Source organism: Phodopus roborovskii, unplaced genomic scaffold (assembly GCF_943737965.1).
Source record: "Phodopus roborovskii unplaced genomic scaffold, PHOROB, whole genome shotgun sequence".
Taxonomy (NCBI): Eukaryota; Metazoa; Chordata; class Mammalia; order Rodentia; family Cricetidae; genus Phodopus; species Phodopus roborovskii.
Window position 1 is genome coordinate 7,298 of NW_026127010.1, and position 23,525 is coordinate 30,822.

The following is a 23,525-nucleotide window of genomic DNA, read 5'->3' on the forward strand; positions in this document are numbered from 1 at the left end:
TTTCGTAAATGTATTTCAACCATTTTGATTTCCTCTATAGAGAATTGTGTATTCAGTATCCCACCTTTTAATTTGATTATTTGATGTTGTGTTGATTAGTTTCTGAGTTCATTGCACATTCTGTCAGATGAGGGTTGGTGAAGATCTGTTCCCACTCTGTGTGCTGTCCACAGTGTTGTCCACTGTGTCTTTTGCCTTACATATGGCTCTCAGTTTCAGTAGGTTCCATTTATTAATTATTGATCTCACTGTTTGGTATTATGACTAGGAATAACCTCTCCTGTAGAGAGCTGTGAGTGCCGCATCTTACAGATGGCGCTGGCTTCTGCCCTCCACCTTCCCAATGGTGAGTAATCTCTGTGTTAAACAATTACATATTTGGCTAAAAGCTGAGAATCTGGCTTGCTTCTGTGTATGTGGGCCTGTCTTTTTTTTGTTTTTCACCGCATGGCTTTCTGGGGTTGACTGCCCAAGGGCTTTTAAGCTGTGGGCTGGGCTGCCCCCAGGGTCAGAAGATTATACAAGTTTCCTGAATAAACTGCTTAAAGAAGAGTCTGAATGTTGTGTTTTCTTTGCTGGTCAAAGTAGAGGCGACACTCTCCTGTAAAAATTCCTTCAAGAGTACCTCAAACTTTCTCTTCTAAGAGGTTAAGGGCAGCTGGATTAATGTTTAGGTCTTTGATCCATTTGTTCTAAGTTTTGAGTATAGCAATTCACATAGGTCTCTTTGTAGTCTTCTACATATCATCCTCCAGTTTTGCCAGAACCATTTGTTGTAAATGATTGCCTCCTTCCATTGTATTATTTTTCCTGTTTCATCAAAACTCAGGAGTTTGTAGGTGTGTTGGTTAATATCAGGATTTTCAGTTCCATTGGTCTACCTTTCTATATGTGTGCCAATACCAAGTGCTTTTTTGGTACTTTAGCTCTATAATAGAGCTTAGGGCTTGAAGTCGGAGAATGTGATGCTTTCTGAAGTTCCTTTATTATACAGCACTGTTTTGACTATTGTGACTCTTTTGTTGTTCCATATACTGTGGAGTATTGTTTTTTCAAGGTCAGTGAAGAAATAAATGTGCTAGGATTTTTACCGGGAATGCTTTGAATCTGTAGATTGGTTTTGGCAAAATTGGAGTTTTTACGATATTTATCTTACCAATTCAAGAGCATGGGTGATCTTTCCATTTTCTAGTATCTTCTTTAATTTCCTTCTTTAAAGACACAAGACCATGCAATATAGGCCTTCTACTAGTTTTGTTATAGTTACCCCAAGATGTTATTTGTTGTTCTTCCTATTGTAAAGGGTGGTGACTCTCATCCCGTTTATCTTCTGTATATAGTAAGGCTACTGACTTTTTTTTTGTTTTTATTAGTCTTGTGTACTGTTACTGTTTGAAAGGTGTTTATCATCTGTAGGAGTTCATTGGTAGAGTTTTTGGGTCACTTATGTAAACTATCATATCATCTGCTAATAGTAAAAAATTGACTTATTACTTTCCAATTTGTGTCCCTTTGATCTTCTTTTCTTGTTTTCTTTCTGTAGCTAGAACTTCAAGCACAATATTGAAGATTTATGGAGAGAATGGACAGCTGTCTTGTTCCTTATTTTAGAGGAATTGTCTTAAGCTTCTCTAAACATAGGTTAATGTTCTATGTTGTTTTACTGTATATGGCTTTTATTATGTTTAGGTAGGTTTCTGTTATCCCTGTTCTTTCCAAGGACTTTATCATAAAAGGGTGTTTGATTTTGACAATGGCATTTTCAGCATTTAGTGAGATGATAATGTGATTTTTCTGTTTTACTTTATGCATATGGGGGATCAAATTGATAGATTTTCATATGTTGAACCATCCCTGCATCTGTGACATGAAGCCTACTTGGCCATGGTAGAGGACTTATTTGATGTGTTCATGTAATCGATTTTCTAGTATTTTATTGAATACTTTTGCATGAATGTTCATGAGGGATATCTGTCTGTAATTCTTAGTTGTGTCTTTGTGAGGCTTGCATATCAAGGTAATTGTAAACTAATTAAAACATGGTAATGAACCTTTTTGCTTCTATTGTGTGAGACAATTTGATGAATATTGGTATTAGCACTTCTATGAAATATTTGTAGAATTCTGCACTGAAGTCCTTTGGCCTTGTGTCTATGGGTTTGTTTGTTTGTTTTTTTGGGGGGCTTGGTTGGAGTTTCATGACTATTTCTATTTTAGTATGTGATCTAAATATATTTAAATTGCTTATTTATCCTTGTTTTGAATTTGATAAGTGATAACAATCCAGAAATCTGTCCATTTCCCTTAGATTTTTTACTTTTGTATAGTACATGTTTTCAAAGTATGAACTGAAATGTCTCTGGGTTTCCTCAGTGTTTGTTCGTATATCCCCATTTTCATTTCAGATTTTGCTGGTTTGCATGTTGTCTCTCTGCTTCTTGATTTGTTTGCCCCTAAGGTTTGTCTATCTTGTTTATTTTTCAATGAAACAAGTTTTTGTTCTATTCATTCTTTGTATTGGTTTCCATGTTCCTACTTTATCGATTACAGCCCCTCAAATTGATTATTCACTGGCAGGTACTCCTCCGGGGGTAAGTTTGTTTCTTTTTGGTCTGTGTCTTTCAGTTGAGCTCTTAATTATATAATTTGACTATCATCTGTTTACTTCACATGAGCACTGATTGCAATGAACTTTCCTTGTATAACTGTTTTAAAAGTGTCCCATAAGTTCAGGTCTGTTCTGTCTTCATTTTCATTGAATTCTACAAATCTTTTATTTATTTCATTATTTCTTCCGGGACCAGGGAATACTAATTCACTCATTATTCAGTTTCTATGAATTTGTAGGTGTCTGCAGTATGTATTCTTGTAGAATTCCAACTCAAAATCATGGTGATCTGATAAGATATAGGGGGCTATTCAATTTTATTTTATTTTTTATCTGTTCAGGTTTGTTATGTTGCCTTGTATGTAGTCAGGTTTACAGAAGGTTCCATGTGTAGCTGAGAAGAAGGTATATTCTTCTGTGTTTGGATTGGATGTCCTATAAATTACTACTAAAACCAAATGGGACAAAACTTTTGTTAGTTACTGTGTTTGTTTGTGAAGCTTAAGTTTGGTAATCCTGATTAGTGTTCAGAATGGGGTGGTGAAATCTCCCACTATGAGTGAGCAAGGTTTTATGTGAGCTTTGAGTTTTACTAGTGTTTCTCTTAAGAATGTTGGTACCTTTTTAATTTGGATCAGAGATGTTCAGAATTGAGACTTTATATTGATGGATTTCTCCCATGCTGATTATTAAATGACCTTCTTCATCTCTTGAGTGATTTTGGTTTGAAATTAAACTTCTTAATATTTAGATACCTACACCTGCTTCCTTCTTGAGTTCCTTTGATTGGAAGATATTTTGCAAACCTTTTACACTGAGGTAATGTCTGTCTTTGAAACTTAGATGCATTTATTTATGCACTAGAAGGATGGAATTTGTCTTACTATACACTCGGTTAGCCTGTGTGTTTTTATAGGCAATAAGACCGTTAATATTTTTGGAAATTAAAGACCATAGTTTGTTAATTCTTGTTTGTTTCATTGTTGTTGTTGGTGGTATTGTGAGTATACTTGCCCACTTTTTCTTTTTGGTTATTGTAAACTGATATTAACTTTGCCTATGTCTTCATTATTGTAGTTAGCTTGCTTGGTTAGAATTTCTTTCCATAATTTTCTGTAGGACTGGATTTAAGGAAATATGTTTAGGGAATCTGGCTTTGACATTAAATATCTTGTTTTTTCTGTCTATAGTGCACATTATTTTAGCCTGGGCTGGCATCTGAGGACTCTTATTATTTGTGCATGATCTATCCAGGCCCATCTGGCCTTGTGGAGATTCCATGGAGAATTCAGTTGCAATTTTGATAAGTCTGCCTCTATATGTTACTAGGTCTTATTGTTTTGCTCTTAATGTTCTCTTGTCATTATGTATGATAGGTGTTTTGATAATCAAGTGCCTTGGCGACTTTTAATATTTAAGTCTATTTGTGTTTAGTATGCTTCTAATACTTTCATTGGCACATACTTCTGACTGGAAATGATTACTTCAAGGAATTTGTTGAATATGCTTTCTTCCCCTTTGATCTGTGCTTCTTCACGTTCTTGTTTGTCTATTATTGTTAGATTTGGTCTTTCACTGTGTCCCATATTTCCTATATATTTTTTGCTAAGGATTTGTTGGATTTAAATTTTCTTTCCTCGGTGAATTGATTTCCTCTAGATTATCTTCAATGCCTGAGATTCCTTCGTTGATCTCCTGTATTCTGTTGGTTATGCTTGCATTTGTAGTTCTTTACATTTTACCCAATTTTCCAGTCTCCAATATTCTCTCAGTGTGTGTGTGTGTGTGTGTGTGTGTGTGTGTGTGTGTGTGTGTGTGTGTGTGTGTGTTTATTGTCCCTATTTCACTTTTCATGTCTTGAACTGTTTGAATGGTTTCCTTCATCTGTTTGATTGTTTTTCTTGGCTTTCATATTTTCTTTAAGATATTTGTTCATTTCTTGCATTTTTCTTGTTGTTTTCCTGTATTTCTTTCAATTATTTTTTTGTTTTTTCTTCCATTATTTTAGTGAATTTTCCCATATCCTCCTTGAGGTCCTCTATCAGTTTTATGAAGTTGTTATTTTAGGTTGTTATCTTCTGCTTCATCTATTTTGTTATTTCCATGTCTAGTTTGTGTAGAGTCCTTAGGTTCTGGTGATAATATACTGGTCTTTGTATTGTTGAATCTACTTTTTATTGCCATCCACCATTTCTTCTTCCAGTGGGTGCACTTGGAGTCTTTCTTTTTCTCTGTCCTCCTGTCTTGGTGGGTATATCTGGGTAAACTGTTTCATATCTGTAACTCTGGATAATATGAGCTCTCTTGGAGGTCTCTCAACCAGAGGCCACAGAAGAGCTAATGATATGGAGTAGACAGACTCAGGATGGTCTCCAGCATTCAGGGAGAGTGCAAATGATGGGGATCAAAGATCAGGTGAGTATAGGCTCAATGTGGTCCTGCATCCTAAATATTTTATATGTGGATACCAATTATTTTTACAGAAATATTTAATAAACAGAAATCATTAATCTGTAACACTGCAATTTGATTTAAAATATAACCCACTCCAAAATCACAGATGATGTAAAATACCAGAAGATGAAAAATTATGTCCATCGTGTTTTAAAATTGTCCATTTATATCATGGACATCATGGAGTCGACCATGCATTGCACTTATAGGAAAAAAAAAAAATCATGTGTAGCATGCTTTTTTTCTTCAGACTAGAGTAAAATGAACAGTTTTGTGTGTGTGTGTGTGTGTGTGTGTGTGTGTGTGTGTGTGTGTGTGTATTTCAAGGGGAATCAGGGTAGGTAGTCAGCTGCTTAAGTTACTATCATGAAAAAGGCCCTGCTTCAGGAAATATGATGGTTTGAGTGAAATTGGGCCGATTATGTCATAGGGAGTGGTACTATTAGAAGTTGTGGCATTGATGCTGTTAGGTTGGCATTTTGGGAAGAAGAGTTTAACTGGTTATGGGCTGTCAGGGTTTCCATGTGCTGGATATGAGCAAATGTGTGTAAGATGATGATGATGTACTGTGGCCTGTGTATCAAGATGAATCAAGCATGACATTCTTCTTCAAATCATTTTTTTCATTTTTTCTCTTATGATGACAATGGACTGGACCTCTGAAACTGTGAGTCACTCCAATTAAGTGTCTTCTGTATAAGATCTCTCTTGCATAGAATAGTGGTGAATATCTCATCCCTGCCTGTCATTAGTTAGACCGGGGTTGGATTCCCTGACTGGGAGAGGATTACTCAGGAGGCAGAAGCAAGCAGATCTCTGTGAGTTCGAGACGAGCCTGGTATATGAGACTAGTTCCAGAACAGACTCCAAAGCCACAGAGAAACTCTTTCTCAAAAAACAACAAGACTTGTGGAATTTTTTGTGTTTATACACAGCAATAAAAAAAAAATCTTAACTAATGAATATTCAGTGATTTTTTTTTTAATCCTCAGGGTGTATTAATGCATGTCACATGAATGAAGACAGACTAGATTTGTGTGATCAAAATTTTGGAAGGTTATATTTAGCTGGGGCATGACATATAGGGTTAGGTATGAAAATTGCGTGGATCACATTTTATCGTGCCTGTACTATCCTGTGCTGGGAAGAAACTACTGCATCCTTCAGCATGAGGCTCTCGGTGTTCATTGAGAAGCAAATACAGATCATTTATTGACTGTTTACCAAACACTGTGGCTGGTACTGGGGACTGCAATTAAAGAGAGGTATATAAAAGAATTGAGTTCATTTAAGAACTTTGATTTTGCTGTAGACACTGTGCAGAAAGAGGTGGGAGACCGAAGGAACATGAGCAATTTCGTGCTTTCCATCGGTGGAAATTAGCATTGTGGAAACTGTAATCAATTTTAGATGATTTGCAAAATGCCTGACAGGCCATTTCTTGGTGATAATGGACAGATGTTTTCATGAAAAGAAATTGCCGGCTCTCTTGTAGGAGCTCCAATGTAAACCACCGCCACACAGCATGGTCAGTGTCTGGGATTCTGTGCAGGAAGAGCAGCTCTGCCTAGCTGTCATTGCTGCTGGGATTGTGAGGGACCATGTGACTTGTGCAGACCAGGGCCAATGCCCTTGTGCTCTAAGCCTGCTTGTATATATGTTCCCTGAGGAGAGTGAGATAGATGTGATATCAGTATCCATACTGGTCTGTGGTGCTGCAAGACTGTAATCCAAGCACTTGGGAGGGAGTGCCAGATAGATCACTGTGAGTTCTAGGCCAGGCTGTTTTTCAAAGAACATTCCAAACCCACAGAGAAACCCTGACTTGAAAAACCAACCCAAACCAAAAGAAAACAAAACAGAAACAAATATTTGTTTCCTCTGTACATCACAGGCTTGCTTTTGGCATGTTTTGGAACATACAAGGGAGAAACTAATATTTTGGCTTCTGGAATTTAGGAATGTGGCATTCCACATTCAGGTTTAAAAATCAGTGGAAATAGGAGATGGGGATCATCGTTCAGCAAGATTTGACCACAGTGCTTTTAATTTTCCCTTACCACCATTTCAACCAGGAAAGTTGAAATCAAATAACTCTATTGTACTTAAGACATTATCTTTCCTGCTACAAGATGCCTGAGCCTGGATGGTGAAAGTCTCCCATCTAAATAACAATAGATTTGGGCTCAGTCAGGTTTACACACACCCTTCAGGCAGGCAGTAAGTGCAGCTATACAGTGCCTGAATGCAGACGGTATATGCAGTTATGGAGTGCATTTAATAAGGGAAGCAATTACTATTAGCCATTTATACATATTAATAGAAGTCTTCTGGCATTGCCCTACCTTTGGTTGATGACTTAAATTTAGTGAATGAATAAAATGGAGCTTCATTTTTTAAAGGACCACAAAATACCATCATACTTGGACACATATCTTACAAGCTCCACAAAGTTGATGCCATATGGATCCTACTGATTCTATTCCATAATAGCTTTAGAGAGCATTTCTTTGAAATACTCCTTTATGCTGAAGACCAGCTAAGACATCTAGACTCATAAACCAAGCAACTACAGAATTCTTCTAATTTCCATTGTTAGGCATTGTTAGAGTATGTGGCCCTCAGCTTCTGAGACAGCCCAATAAATCCACTTTCAACAATCACAGTTTTCCTCTATAGAAAATTATGTCTGCCAGAAAGAAAACTTGAGACCAGGTGACACGTTTGTGCATCACAGGGTTGCTTTTGTGTTTTGTGGGAACATTCACTGGTAAACTGTAAGTTTGGCTTCTGGAAATTATGAAAATCTCATTCAACATTCAGGTTTTCTTACATGATTTACTCAAAGTTTAGAAACCGCTAAAAAGAGGTGATGGGGATCTTCCTTCAGCAATATGTGATCAGAGTGCTATTAACATTTTCCTACCTCCCAAAACAATGGTGTGATTCAGGAAAGTTGAGTTTCTGGGAACAAATGGAATTTCTGATCTACAGAACTATCTAGGTGGGCATGATGTTGAATGTGTGGATTGTGCGGATGCCTCATGCTGTTTCATGATACATGTGGCAGGAACAGATATTAAATTATTCTTCTATGTTTTTTTTCCATCTGGGCATCAACAGGTCCATGTTTACCTTAAACCACGAGGGGACATAAGAGTTTGCATTAGCAAAGCAAGATATTAACCCCATCTGTATGTGGAGTTTTAGACTATGGCACATATCTGTTGGGAAGAAATATCAGTAGCTTGAGGGTCAGAATCAGAATAGTTTAAGGCTTCTTCTTGTTTAAAGTTTTGGGAGTCGTGAAGTCTAGTTATTTACTTTGTAAACACATAAAATCATTGTTAGCTGTGTTACACTAGTCAAGACCTCATTTTACAAGGCTGACTTTCCCTTGACCTCTTGAGAAATGGTTGGTTATATTTTCCTGAATTTCTTTTTCCATTTTTCTATACATCCCCTTTATTGATTCCCAAATACTTTGTACCTTCTCAATCGCTGTAGATTTGTTGTGAGTAAAAAGTCACACTGTGTCAGTGCATGCACTATTATTTGTAATCCTGTTGATACTTACATGTGTTTCCAATTTCATATAGGTCAGGAATTAGATGAGGCGTTGGAAATTTTATTTGTATTTCAATGAATTCATATTGCAAATTTACCTTCCATGGTATCATAATGTTGAGGCATCCATTTCCCAATGGTTATTCATTGAATTCTTTATTTATATGGGCTTAGCAAATGGCACAGCACATAATCTTCTGGATGACCTGATTTCAGATCCCACCAACCAAACACAGAAGTTCGTAAAACCTCTTACTATAGATACAGGATATCTAACAACCACTTCTATGGTGTGTCCCATAAACACACAAGGATAACATCTCTCTTACAAATACTGTATATTCAAAATTTTGTGTAAACATTTCTTTTTACTTATGAAAGACCCGCAGATGGCGTGGACCCTCACGCCCCGACTCAGGAAAGGCGCCCCCCCCCCCAAATCACTCATGATAAGTGGTCTTGATGCAAAAGCATGAGGTTTTTTATATTCCAATGCACTGGGGTCCACAGCCATACTCCACGTGGGGTAGAGGACTGGGAAACCCGAGTACAGTGTTTAGACAGCTTTTATAGGGTTACAATAAAGCCCACACATCATAAACCAATCATCTCATAGCATCTGGTGTGGATCAATTAATTTGAAGTATCCAAGCCTGCACTTAGCCCAGGATGTTACTCACTCACTCACAACCCTGTCATAAACAGTCAAGAATGTGACCTTTTGCATACTCACTGCTAGGGGCAGGGTCTATGGAGATTTAGGCTAAATTTTTCCATCATTAAACGCAAATGAAAAACCAGTCGCTTTGGGTCATGATACAAATAATACACTGCTTCTTTTTAAATGTTATTTTTTAAAATTTAGTCTTCATTTTAAATACCATCCATAGTTCACCTCCTTCCTTATCTTCCTTCCCCAATATCTTCCCCTTCATAAGCCCCATCCAGTTCTTAGAGGGGATAAGAACTTCCTTTGGAAGTCAACAAAGTCTAGCATACCAAGCTGAGAAAGGCTCTAGGCATTCCATCCTGTATCATGACAGAACAAGTTGTCTCACCATAGGATGTAGGTTACAAACAGCCAGTTTGTCAACTGGGATAGCTCCTTGTTTCACTGCCAGGGTCCCTCGAACAAATCAATTCAAATAACTATCACTGACATTCACAGGGTTTAGTCTGATGCAATGAAAATCCTCCAACAGTCAGTCCATAGTCTGTGAGTTCCACTAGTGACAGTAGTAGGGGGTGTGGCATTGCTGGAGTGGGCTTTACCTAGTTAGAGGAAGTAAGTCACTAGGTGTGGGTGGAGTCAGGCATTGATGTTTCTTGCATATAGGATGCTGGCCAGTGTTGGTGAACGTACTGTGGCCTCTGAGTCAAGAGTTAATGACACTAACCTATAGTACCACATTCACATGCAGGGTGCCATGCCCCAGCCATAATGATGATTAACTGAATCTCTGAAACATTAAGTGAGACAACTCAATTAAATGTTTTCTTTTAAGAGTTTCCATTTTTTTGCAGTATCTCTTCACAGCAATAAAACCCTAAAAAGACAGATGTGTTTATCAGGGGCTGGGATATTGCTGTGAGAGGCTGGCCCAATCATAAAATTTCTTTGATGTTATATGAGTATAATTGATCTACAAGCTTGTGTCTCCCTTTATGTCTATTTATTTTGGTTTTTTTTTCCTCAATGCTATATGATTTTTAAAGAGCCAAGAAAAGTTCTATGTGAACATCAAATTCAGTTTCCTTCTAAGGTAAATTGATGAATACATTATAATGTCCATGTCATGAAATAAATGTGGGGAGTGCCAGAATTATATGACTATATTGTCAAAGAAGCAGACATTTACAATGTGTTTATCAAACTTCCTGTTTAACAAAGATATGGTGTAGAACACTTCATGGACCCCCGAGGGACATTGAGCAAGCCTGAAGCTGTTGGCTGGAACTCCTTTCCCCAAGGCTGTTTTGGAACTCTTCCCATTTTGATAACACACCTCAGGACACACATCTCGTAGGGAGGAGCTCAGCCTAAAATTCCTGTAATTTTCCATTGTTCTGTAAGTTGGTATTTAAGACCATTCTTTCCCCTCAATAAACTGCATTCGGCATTGCCATTGAACGAATGACCCCTGTCTTGTCTTTATTTCAATCTCTAGGCCATCACCTGATTTGTGGAACAAATCAGGGCACAAGCAATACCAGTGGATCTTGCCCACCAAGATTTGGAAAGAAAGGATAACCTAAGAAATCACCCTCGGAGGCCGGCCAGCAAAATTAAGTGAATGAGGGTGTATTGAAGGATGGGTTCCAGTGACCCTAAAGAAAGTCTCAGTGGACTATTAGTGGCCCTATTGAAAAGACAGGGCAATAGGATTAAATAAAGACAGATAAAGAATTCATTGCCACAATTAAAAAGAAAAATGGCAGAGATGAATAGGCCTTTTGAGGAATTACAATATCTATCAGGGGACAAGAGGGATCCCAACTAGGATATGATAGTCATGCTGTAACTGATGAACTGGATACTTTGGAATCAGAAAATGAAGCTGGCGAGCCCATATTTCAACTCCCAAGGCACAACCACTTTTGTGATTCTGCTTCCTTTTGTAGGGCCTCTGCACCTCGAGGGTTAGAGGAAGAGGCCAAAGATTCACTAACCAAGGTAGAAGTGTTAGAATAGGAAAGACAAGTGTTTCCAGTGATTGAGACAGTGGATCCGCAGGATAACAGAGTGAGGGAGCACAGCCCATTAAATTTTAAGGATATAAAACAGCTTAAAGAGGCTGTCACTGCTTATGGGCCCCATGCTCCTTTTACTCAGACAATTTTTGAGTCTTTCCCAGGATTAAATTGTATTGATTGGATGCAGCACTGTAGAGCCTTGCTGAGTAGGGGTGACTATTTGCTATGGAAAGACAAATATCAAGAATTTTGCAAGGAAACCATACAAAGTAATGCTGTTGCTGGATTTCCTGCTAGGTATTTAGATATGCTCGCAGGCACTAGGCAATATTCTACACTTGTAGCTCAAATTCTTTTTGACCCAGCAGTCCATGCACAAAATGCTGTTGCTGCTACTAGAGCTTGGAAAGCCCTGCCTATTAAGGCTGCAGGAGATAAACTATCTAAGGTATTGCAGGGACTGTCTGAGCCCTATTCAGATTTTGCAGACTGCCTCCTACAGCTGTCAGGCCACATTTTTGGTGATGATGGAAATGCCATGCCCATAGTTAAACAATTGGCATTTGAAAATGCAAACAAGTATTGTAAAGAGGCTTTACATCTCCATAAGGCCAAAGGTCTTAATGATTATATACTTATATGTCGGTACATAGATTGTCATCACATTATAGTCCAGATTATAGCTTCAGTTATTAAAAGAGGAGGGGACAATGGAGGAGCCAGGCCAAAGACATGCTGTTGGTGTGGACAACAAGGACATGGTTGTGGCTCCAGAATGTAGTACTCAGTTTCTTAAATGGTCAGATAATGAAGGACATACAGGTCTTTTTCAGGCTTTTGTGTTAAGTCATATCCCTGTTAATCTTTGGGGGAGAGATGTGCTTCAGGCCATGGGAGCAGTCCTTATTACTGAGCCTGTTAAAAATATGCTTGGCTAACCAAGGTTATGTACAATGAAAAGGATTGGGTAAATTCATACAAGGTGACTCTCAGTCTGTTGTATCTAATAATTTAATTATCATAAGAGCCGGAGATCACACTGGGCTGTGAAATTTTCTTCTCTTAATTTTAAAGAGCCCTATAAGAGTTATCTATGGGTGGTGTTGCCTCAAGGAATGGCCAAGAGTCCCACTATTTGTCAAATTTATGTATCATTGGCCATTGCCCCCATTAGAGAGAAATTTCAATCCCTCTATATTTTACATTATATGGATGATATTATTTTATGTGACCCAGATTCTAAGGAAATGAATGAGGATTTTGGGGAATTGCAACATCATCTTCAAGTAGCTGGCTTAAGAATAGCCCCAGAAAAGGTGCAACAAGAATTTCCTATCAATACTGGTCATCAATTGTTAAAGACAACTTTAAGGCTGGATAAACTGACCACCTTTAATGATTTTCAAAAATTATTGGGAGACATAAATTGGGTTCGATCTAGTTTAACCCTAACCACTGGGCACCTTAGACCATTATTTGATATTTTACAAGGGGATTATTATCCCACTTCTCCACACACCTTAACGCATGCTGTGTGGAAATGCATACAGCTTGTGCAAAAACGCCTCCAATCTGCACGTTTAAATTATATTGACTATTATAAGAACTTGATGTTATTAGTTTTTGCTTCAGCATATTCCCCTACTGTGGTATTTTGGCAAACTGGTCCTATATTGTGGGTGCATGAACATTCATCCCCAAGAAAGGCAGTTAAATCTTATCCCCAGGCAAAGCTTTCTATTATTCAAAAGGCATACAAAATGAGCCTTCAAGTTTTTGGCATGATGCTGGATGTAATTGTTAGTCCCTATACCCAACAACAGATAAAATGGCTTCAACAGTTTGATGAGGATTGGGCACATTGCTTGTGTTCCTCACCCTGCCACTTTGATAGTTATTTTCCTTCCAGTAAGTTAGCTCATTAAAAAAAAAATCACCCTGTGTGTTTCCTCAAGGTTATTTCCCAAAATCCTCTGAAGGGGGCCCACAATCTATTTACAGATGGCTTTTCAAATGGTTGTGCAATAGCTATTTCTTTTCCCATTATCAAACGCTCTATACTTAAAGTGAAGTCTGCACAATTTGCGGAACTATCTGCAGTACTATTAGCCCTTCAACATTTTTCTAATCAGCCATTTAACTTATACACAGACAGTAAATATGTGTATCATATATTGGCTCCCTTAGAAACTTCTGCTTATATAGCTCCAGTCTCTCATGTACAAGAACACTTACTAGACATACAAAGCCTACTATGGAGGCACTCTCCTCCCAATTTCTGTAGGACATCTCCAAGCAAATTCTGATTTAGCCCATCCTTTAAGTGAAGGAAATGCCATTGCTGATTTTAATATTAAAACAGATAATGCCATCATGATGATGAGAGAGTCTGGTTATGAAGCAGACTGCACAGCTCATACAACCTTCCAATTAATGCAGGGTCACTTAAATTCCATTTTAAAATTGCTAGATAACAAGCTATTGATATAGTTAAGAATTGTCCCCTATGTGCAGAGTTCTTACCTTTTCCACACCTTGAAGTTAACCCCCGTGATGTCACACCTAATGATATCTGGCAGATGGATGTTACCCATGTTCCTTCCTTTGGTCGAATACAATTTGTTCATGTATCTGTGGATACACATTCTCATCTCATATTTGCCTCTGCTCATACTGGAGAAAGGCTTAAGGAAGTTAAAAGCCATTGTTTATAAGCCTTTGCTTATATGGGAATGCCCAGACAATTAAAAACTGATAATGGCCTTGCTTATACTAGTCAGAGTTTTAACTCTTTTTGCAAAAATTTTTTTTTTATCCCACATAAGATGAGTATCCCTTAATATCCTCAGGGTCAGGACATGGTGGAAGGTGCTCTTTGCACAATTAAAGCCTACTTCATAAAACAAAAAAAAGGTGGAGTTTACAGGGTCTTCTCATAGTCACCTTTCTCTTGTCCTTTATATTTAAAAATTTTTAACTATTGATGGTGCTGCTGGATCTGCAGCCGACAGTCATTGGCGCCCTCAGTCATCTGACTATGGTTTAGTTACGTGGAAAACTGTCCCTACTGGAAAACTGTGCGGCCCCAACCCAGTTCTAGTATGGGCCTGAGGGACAGTTTGTGTCTTTCCACAAGATGCAGATAACCCTGTTTGGGTGCCTAAGCGGCTGATTCGCCATATGCGGAGGGACAGTGATTGTAACAGCCAGAACGAAGGTCCGATGGGTCTTCAAGAATCTACCCATCCTGATGCCTGTGGGTCTGAGTTGCCATATGTGGCATTTTTTTTCCTGACTATTAATTATAATTTGGATCCAGTGGCTATAAATTTACACTTTGATCCAAAGGACAAGAATTTCACCTTTATCTCAGGCATTGTATTCTGGTTCCGTTCTTTTTTTGTAACTAATGCTACTAATTTTGGAGAAAGTTTCATTTTTCTCAGCAGGTCTGCCAACTGTAAAAGCTGTCGGGGGCCACGTACCCAGGTGTGGAGCAGAGAGGAAAGGAGATTTTATGATCATGACTGCTAGTGCTGCCTTCACCACTGAAGCAACAGCTTCTACCATAGCCCTCTCCCAATCTGTAAATACTGCAAGCACTGATCAACTATCAGGTGATTTGGGTTAAGCCTTAGCCACCCAAATCACACTTATTATCTAGTACAAATAGGCATTTTTAAACTAAATTTACAAACTAACCTCTTGTAGGAATACTTGAATTTTTGTGAGGAGCTCATATGGCTTCTTGTTCTCTGTCTTTTACACATATCTCTGTTAATGCATGATTTTTCTCCAGAAATCCTGGAGTGATCAGTTTTTAAGTTATACACATGCTTTACCCATGCAGATCATTAACATCTATGAAACCTGAGTGCCACTTGCCAATGCAGAAGGCCTTTTACAAGGACTTCAACATGTGAGCAGATCATTGGGGTTTGTAGCCCTTGCACTTGGTGCTACTTTGCCACAGCATTAGAGAGGCCCACGACAACTTTCAAACAACACAGATACTGTCTTTGGCTCAAGAGAAAATGCCTCTGCCCACTTGTGTCTGACAAACTATTCCCCAGTAATGGGTAAGGCAGAGGGGGCAAATATCCAACCAAAGACAGGTAGGTTATGGGCCGGGGTGACCTCTCCAATGATGGGATGAAAGACCCTCAAGGAGTGTCTTCCCTCGGGAGAGACCCCGTGCTCAAGGATCTGTTGAGACCACTCGTGCGGATGCAATCAGCAAGAGGCTTTATTCGGACACACAGGTATCTGGGGCGACAAGATCTCCTTGAAGACTTGCGCGCCGAAAGGCTGGGGAAAGGGATTTTTATAGAGGCAGGGGAGCAAATGCGCAGGTACAGAAGCAAGATGCATGGTTACAGGGATGCCATTGGTCAATTCAAATGAGGCCAGGGTTATTCTGAGGACAAGTTCCCTTAGTACATAGTAACCAGGTGAATAGCAACCAGATGAATAGCAACCAGATGAATAGCAACCAGATGAATGGCTCTATCTAGGGTACACAGGGTGTTTTTCAGGTACTTTCCGTTCCTGGCTGGCACAGATATCCTGTTTGGCAGCCCTAGCTTGCTGACCCTGTCCTGAACCCGGGGCTACATGCACAAGGGTTCCTTCATAATGGTGCTGCAGCAGCTAAGCTAAGCTTATACAATATGATTGGCAGGGGTCTTTCATTCCCCCATTTCTCTTCTGGCTTTGAATGGAATCTTCCATTCATGTGGTCTATGTTAGTTCTATGAAGTCAGGGTCGGATTGGTCTATTTGTTTTAATCGCTGATACTGTTGGGTGAGAACCAGAGCCTGGATGACAGAGAGTCTATCCTTCATGAATTGGACCAAGCGGTTGAGGATGCAAGGTCCAAACAGGAGGATTAGGAGTAGGATGATCAAGGGACCCATCAAAGAGGACAATAGGGTGGTGAACCAGGGGGACCTATTGACCCATCCTTCAAACCATCCTTGCTGAGATTCGAATAGCTTTTGTCTTTGTTTTAATCTTTCCCTAAGTTTTCCAATGTTGTCTCTTACTAACCCGGTGTGATCTGCGTAGAAACAGCATTCCTCCTTGAGTGCCCCGCATAATCCTCCCTCTCGTAAAAATATCATATCTAATCCTCTCCTGTCTTGTAGGACCACCTCTGAGAGGGAGGTTAACCGATTCTTCCAGTGCCTTGATGTTAGTGTGCATGGCAGCCTGCAGTTGTTTAAATTGGCCGGTTTCTATAAGAGCAGCAGTGCCTGTATCCACTCCTGCCGCTATTCCCCCCCCCCATGGTGATACCTCCCAGTAACAAGGCCAGAGTTAGAGATACTGGTTCTCTCTTAAATCGGGGTCTCCCTTCAAAATGACTGTAAATGTATTCTGGATCATGGTATGTTATTTTGGGCCATAATTCAACCAGAATACAATAATCATTGTATTCAGTACTTGAACAGACACACATGGGGTCAGGCCAGTGCTACATGCCCAGTAAGTCCCATCAGGAGCTGCTAAGTAATAGGCTCCTGTGGACATATGTTGGGTTGTTTTACATAAGGCCTGGTGGGTTTTGGGAACAGTCCCTATACAGAGTCCCTGCCCAGATGCTTCAGATAGGGTCAGCTTGTGTTGGGGGGTGGAAATGCAGCTGGTGGGTGTGGTGGAGTGGTTGGTATAATTACCTAGAACGGCCATCCCTTCATAATAGGGAGGTCTTGACAACAGACATAGCCAGCAATATTGTGTCCTGTTCGGATCTGTGAGGTTGAGAGCCAGATATTCTCCTTGTATCAAGTTGAGTAGTCTATCCCCAGTCCCAGGTTGGCGGGGAGCCAAGGTAGTGGTAGTAGGGGTATGCACACTAGGGATGCTATTGCTGGCTAAGGAGGCTGTTGGGGCAACAGGGGGTAATAAGGGGGTACAACTGGGGCCGGCTGGGAGGGTGGTTTTTGGTCTGCTATGACCATATTGGGTCCGATGGAATGGGTTGCTGTGTTCACTTTAAGTTTAATTTTGAAAGTGACACCTTTATCTGTCCCTGGGAGATGCCATCTGAGACCCCAAGTGTACCCTTGTTGCCATCCAGTGGCCTGCCGTCCTGGCCTTGTGAATGTGATCCTGAGAGGTAATGACAGTGGTTTCTTCCAATTGGCATTTCCATCAGTTCCTCTCTGGTAATAACAAGTGTGTCCATCAGAGTCAGGTAGAGTATATTTTCGTTTGACTGTGATCAAATCCCAGGAAGAGGAGGGCCACCAGTAGGCGCCCCCAGTGGTCTCACAGCCCCATTCATAGCAAAAGTATGCCTCATATCCCCCACATCGGTAGGCTGTGGCTCGATCTCTATTATCTCGGGGTCAAACATAAAAACCCGATTGGGCTAATTTGCATCTAGCGGTGGGGCTGCTGCATCCATGGGCCGTCATCTGTTGGGGTCTGGCTCCCATGTATGATGATTGTAAGTTATGGGGACCCATAGTTGGGATAACCCAAGTGTCCAGGCCGGCAGCCAGTTGGCAAAAGTAGGGGGTGAATGTAGGCCACCAGGTGTTAAGCGCATGGTTGCCCTGAATTTCCCAAACAACCTGCCAGCTCTGGGACCAAACTTGCCATGTCAAAGAGTACACTTGGTGAGGGCTTCCTTCCTGCATCGCAATTCCTAGTCCCAACAAGGCCCATAAAATGGTTAAGGGGCCCCATGGGTAAGTCTTAGCTTTAGCGGGTTTTGGGTGCGCTGAATTCTCCATGGTGAGGTCGTGGTCAGTTTCTTCTCTCCCATGGTGTGGTCGGCCTTGACGTGGGAAGTGTGGATTCAGGCTGCGATGCCGTCAACCTTTAGTGCCGTCAGGGTAGTCAAGAGGACAGTGTATGGTCCTTTCCACCGGGGTTCCAGGTTCTTAGTCTGGTGTCTGCGTACCCATACAGTGTCTCCTATCTGGTAGGAGTGTGGTACCACCGGCTTATCTAGCTGCTCCCGATAGGCTGCTGCAAGTGGTTTCCAGACTTCTCTCTGGACAATCTGTAATGCCTGCAAATGAGCTTCCAGAGAATGACTATTAGCAAAATCAGCAATGTTGGAATCCAAGAAATTTATAAATGGGGGCGGGGCCCCATATAATATTTCAAATGGGGTGAGTCCATGTGGGCCCGGTGTGTTTCGGGCCCTGTATAAGGCTAAAGGCAGGAGGAGCACCCAGTCTCTAGAGACAGTTGCAAGCGTTAATTTAGACAAAGTCTCCTTAATTGTTCTATTCATGCACTCTACCTGTCCTGAACTTTGGTGTCTGTATGCACAATGTAATTTCCAATCAATGCCCAAAAGCTTAGCCACCAACTGACTTACCTGGGAGACGAAGGTGGGCCCATTGTCAGTACCCAGGATCTGGGGCATCCCATACCTGGGGAAGATTTCTTCCAAGAGTTTCTTGGTCACAGTCTTTGCCATTTCATGTTTTGTGGGGAAAGCTTCTACCCATCCAGAGAAGGTGTCTATGAACACCAGTAGGTATCTGTTTCCATATAATCCAGGCTTTACCTCTGTGAAATCGATTTCCCAATGGGTACCGGGATGGTGTCCTCGAACTCAGATCCCTGGTTCGAGCTTAGTCCTGCCTGCATTTACCTGGGCGCAGGCTTTGCATTCATCAGTTACTTTTTGTATGGCCCCGTCTCTATTTAGGAGGTATTGTCCCATCTCCTGGCATTCTAGGAGAGTCTTCATCTTTTTGGGGCTCAGATGGGTTAGTTTATGTAAACAGTCTATCAGTTCGTAGGTTTGTCTCATGGGTCTAACGATTGTTCCTTTGAAAATCCAATGTCCCTTTTTGGGGTCATAAGTGGCCCCCATTTTCTTTAGGAGATTTATGTCCTCTTGGCTATATGACAGGGAGCGTCTGAGTTCCTGATTCTCCCCTGGGCACGTCAAAGGAAGGGCTCGGGTGGTGATGAGGGAGTTTAGGGCAGCCTCCCTTGCAGCTGTGTCTGCTAGTCGGTTCCCTTTTGCCTCCGGGCTATTGCCTCTTTGATGGCCAGGGCAATGCATAATGCTCAATTTCTGAGGCAGAAACAAGGCTTTTAGCAGTGCCAGGATCTCAGCCTTGTTTTTAATTTCTTTTCCTTCTGAAGTTAATAGTCCTCGCCTCCGGTAAATTTCCCCATGTATATGGGCAGTGGCAAAGGTGTATTGGCTATCTGTATAGACGTTCAGTCTCTTACCTTCTGCCATCTGAAGGGCCTGGGTTAGCGCGATGAGCTCAGCTCTCTGGGCTGAGGTGCCTGCCGGAAGGGCTTTTGCCCAGACTACCTCAGTCTCTGTGGTCATGGCTGCTCCCACCTTCCGCTCCCCGTTCACCAGGATGCTGCTGCCATCCGTGTACCAGGTGTAGTCTACATCTCGGAGGGGTTGATCCCTCAGGTCCGGTCTGGTCCCCTGCATTTCTGCAAGGATCTGGAGACAGTCATGCAGTTCTGGCTTTCCCAGCAGGGGGGAGCAGAGTGGCAGGGTTAAGTGCAACCACTGGACTGAATTGGACTCGGGTCCGCATCCAGGAGCATGGCCTGGTAATGAGTCATGCGGGCATTGGAGAGCCAGCGGTCTGGAGGTTGTCTAATCAAGGCTTCTACTGCATGGGGTGCTAGGATAGTTAAAGGCTGACCCAGAGTTAATTTGCCGGCATCCTTGACAAGGACTGCAATGGCTTCTATCATTCGCAAGCAGGGTGGCCAGCCCGACGCTACTGGATCAAGTTTCTTGGATAAGTAAGCTATTGGACGCTTCCAGGGGCCCAGTCTCTGAGTGTGAGTACTCCTTTAGCATAGCCCTGCCATTTGTCCACAAAAAATTTGAAGGGTTTGGTGGTATCAGGGAGGCCCAACGCTGGGGAGGCCAGCAAGGCCTTTTTAATATCCTGGAATGCCTTCTGTTGTTCCTCTCCCCAATTAAACAGAGTCCCTTGTTTGGTGAGAGGGTATAGGGGTGCAGCCATCTCCGCAAACCCTGGAATCCAGAGGCGGCAGAACCCTGCAGTCCCCAGAAACTCCCGCAGCTGGCGGGGATTTTTAGGGGCAGGGATGTCAGTAATAGTCTGTTTACGTGCCTCAGTCAGCCATCTCTGTCCATCCCTTAATTGATAGCCTAGGTAGATGACCTCTTTTTGGCATATTTGGGCCTTCTTTGTGGATGCCTGATATCCTAGTTGTCCTAGTGTCTGCAAGAGGGCTTCTGTGCCCTCCTGCACTCCTCTTCTGATGCTGCCGCCAGCATTAGACATATTGAAGCAGTAACAGGGCAGGATGCTGCACCCTGAAATCTGCCAGATCTTGATGCAAAGCCTCGTCAAAGAGGGTTGGGCTGTTCTTGAACCCTTGGGGAAGCCTGGTCCAAGTTAATTGGCCTGAGAGCCCAAGATCTGGTTCCTTCCATTCAAAGGCAAACAGAGATTGACTCACAGGATGCAGTTGTAGGCAGAAGAAAGTATCCTTTAAATCAAATACAGTGTACCAAGTGTGAGAAGGTGGCAGTGTGCTCAGTAGATTATAAGGGTTGGGGACCGTAGGGTATATGTCTTCTACCCTCTTGTTGACCTCTCTTAAATCCTGCACTGGCCGATAATCCCCAGTACCAGGTTTCTTTACCGGCAGTAGGGGAGTATTCCAGGTTGAGCGACAGGGGGTGAGGTATTTTTTTGTTTTTTTGTTTGTTTGTTTTTGTTTTTTTTTTTTTTTTTTTGAGACAGGGCTTCTCAGTAGCTTTGAAGCTGAAAGATCCACAGAGCACATATACACTCACGCCCCAACTCAGCCCCCCACAAATCACTCATGAGAAGCGGTCTTGATGAAAAAGCATGAGGTCTCTTATATTTCAAGAGCATTGGGGTCTACAGCCATATTCCACGAGGCAGTAGAGGACTGGGGGAATCTTGGGTACACAATTGAGACAGCTTTTACAGGGTAACAACAAAGCCCATGCATCCTAAACCAATAATCTCATAGCATCCAGTGCAGACCAATCAATTTGAACTATCCAAGACCATGCTTAACCCAGGAAGTGGGTGTGGTGACAAGGCTCATTTGCTGTATTCACTCGCTCACAGGTGATGTCTTAAACAGCCCTGTCATAAACAGTTAAGAATGTGACCTTTTGCCTACTCCTGGGGTCAGTGGAGAGTTAGGCTAAATTTTTACATCCTTACAGAGCCTTCCCTAGAAATAACTCTGTAGACCAGGGCGGCCTCAATCTCACAGAAATGCACCTTACTCTGCCTCTCCAGTCCTGGGATTAAAGGTGTGTGTCTCCAACTGGTACAAGTCCCATCTGGGTGCAGTTTCACGTTTGTCTCTGAAGAGAAGCTGGTGCAATGTTTTGTTTCTGCTGTGCTTAAATTACTGCCACAGGGAGTTGACTGGATATATTGGAAGAGCTGCTAACCATGACATGGTGAATGAGGGGCTGCTGTTCCCAGTTGGGGAGGGGCAGGCAGATCCTGACATTCCTGAACCAATTTGAATCTGAATGGGAAACTACAGCCAGTTTCACTGTCCTGTGATGTATCACAAGGTCCTTGCAATTTGCTGTGCCCAGGTGTAGGCCTCTGAATCACATCACTGTGATGATGTGCTCAGAGCATTGGGAGCAGGGAACTGTGTGTTGAAACATGTCTCTACTCAACATCAATCTGTTTTAGTTGCATCCATGGAAAGGTTGCCAACCTTGGAGAGGCCTCATTTCTCTAGTATCTTCAAGACATTTAGCACTTTGCATTTTACATTTATTTGTTGACATGCATTACTGTGGCTGTTGTAAAAGACTTCCCTTTTGTTCAGTGTACTCTACTTACATGCCATGATGTAGATGAGTAAAATTGTTTGTATAAATAATTTACCAAATTTTGGAAATATATAGTAAGTCTCACAAGGTATATTTTTGCTTACAGACGACTGCCTCTAAGACACTCCAAAGACAATTGTATAATAACCAGTTCTGCTAGGAATCAGGATGGTAGAATACACATTCATTCAAGAGGATTGTCTAGACATTTGGGTCCAAACTGTTACAAATGAGCCACCCTTGATTTATAATCTGCTACTATGCCCATTGTTCGATGAAAAACAGGCCGCTAACAAGGTGCTCAAGGAGGCATTACACTGTCAAAAGCAACCTTAAAGCCAGTTGTGCCATGAAGTTACAGTGTTCTTCTTGAGACAAGCATTGTTATTACAGGTGGGCAATAGGACACCAGGTGAAAACTATTTGAATCAAAACATTGTCATGTTAAGGACTTGCTCTATCATGCAGTTCATCACATGGCTTTCATTTAGGCACTCAGTCAGGGAGGAGGTACATTCTTGGGAGGCTTCCCTAAGGGCCTAATATATTGACAAAAAAAAGCAGAGCTTTCTCTAAAACCAGGAGTGTGCTTGGTAGAGCTGGTAATGGTCTGCAGTCACAGCTTTCATGGAGGGTTTGCTTCAGATCCTGAGAACCTAAGCTTTCCAACCATGTAGAGCTGTCATTATTGATGGAAATGCCATCTTAGGCTTAGTTAGTAATGTTCTTTAGATAGCCTGTGTTCCTCTTGTATAGTGTTATTTGAGTAGCTGCCTCCAGAATTTGTCCCATGGTCTGATGCTTCCTGCTACTTCATAGAAGTCCCCTATTTTCTTCCATTCCTCCCATCCCCCCTTGGAGTAGTATACAAGATGCTATTCTGAAGAAGCTTGAATCCCTGCACTGTGAAGGCAGAGGTTGGCAGATCATAATGAGTTCAAGACCAGGTCAATGGTGTATTTAAGAAATTACTCTAGGATGTTTCTTTGCCATATAATCCTCCCATATATCTCAGTGCCTACCACTACAAGTTCCCTGTCTCTCTTTAATTTCTTCAAAGTGTAACTTGGACCATGGACCCAAAAGACATTTAAGGAAGATTGTGTATGTGGAATGCAAATGTATCTGATCTGGGTTTACTTTGAGCATTATCTAGAGATGTATGCATGGCATCATTAAAGATATTTTTTTTATTAATCTCCCAAGTGTGTTAAGGGATTTCTCGCTAGGAAGGGAGAACAGCTGCATTTTCATCCTGTTAGAAAATAATGTTGCTGAGGCAAACTCTCCATGTTGTATCAATTGGCTTTGACACAAGTCTGTTACTCTCCAAAGCAATGAACATCTGTTTTATATATTACATCTCCAAAATTCTTAAG

General features: G+C 41.3%; 1 protein-coding gene across 1 annotated transcript; it reads right to left on the reverse strand.

Annotated features, from left to right (window-relative positions):
- Positions 1 to 20,083: 20,083 nt before the first annotated feature.
- Positions 20,084 to 20,590, reverse strand: LOC127214756 (uncharacterized). The gene has a single exon (XM_051175038.1). The coding sequence runs from the start codon at positions 20,588 to 20,590 to the stop codon at positions 20,084 to 20,086; it is 507 nt and encodes a 168-aa protein (XP_051030995.1).
- Between the last annotated feature and the right edge of the window lie 2,935 nt (positions 20,591 to 23,525).

Bases quoted from the DNA above. Each gene is read 5' to 3' on its own strand.
- LOC127214756 (XM_051175038.1), bottom strand. From the start codon at position 20,590: ATGTCTAATGCTGGCGGCAGCATCAGAAGAGGAGTGCAGGAGGGCACA.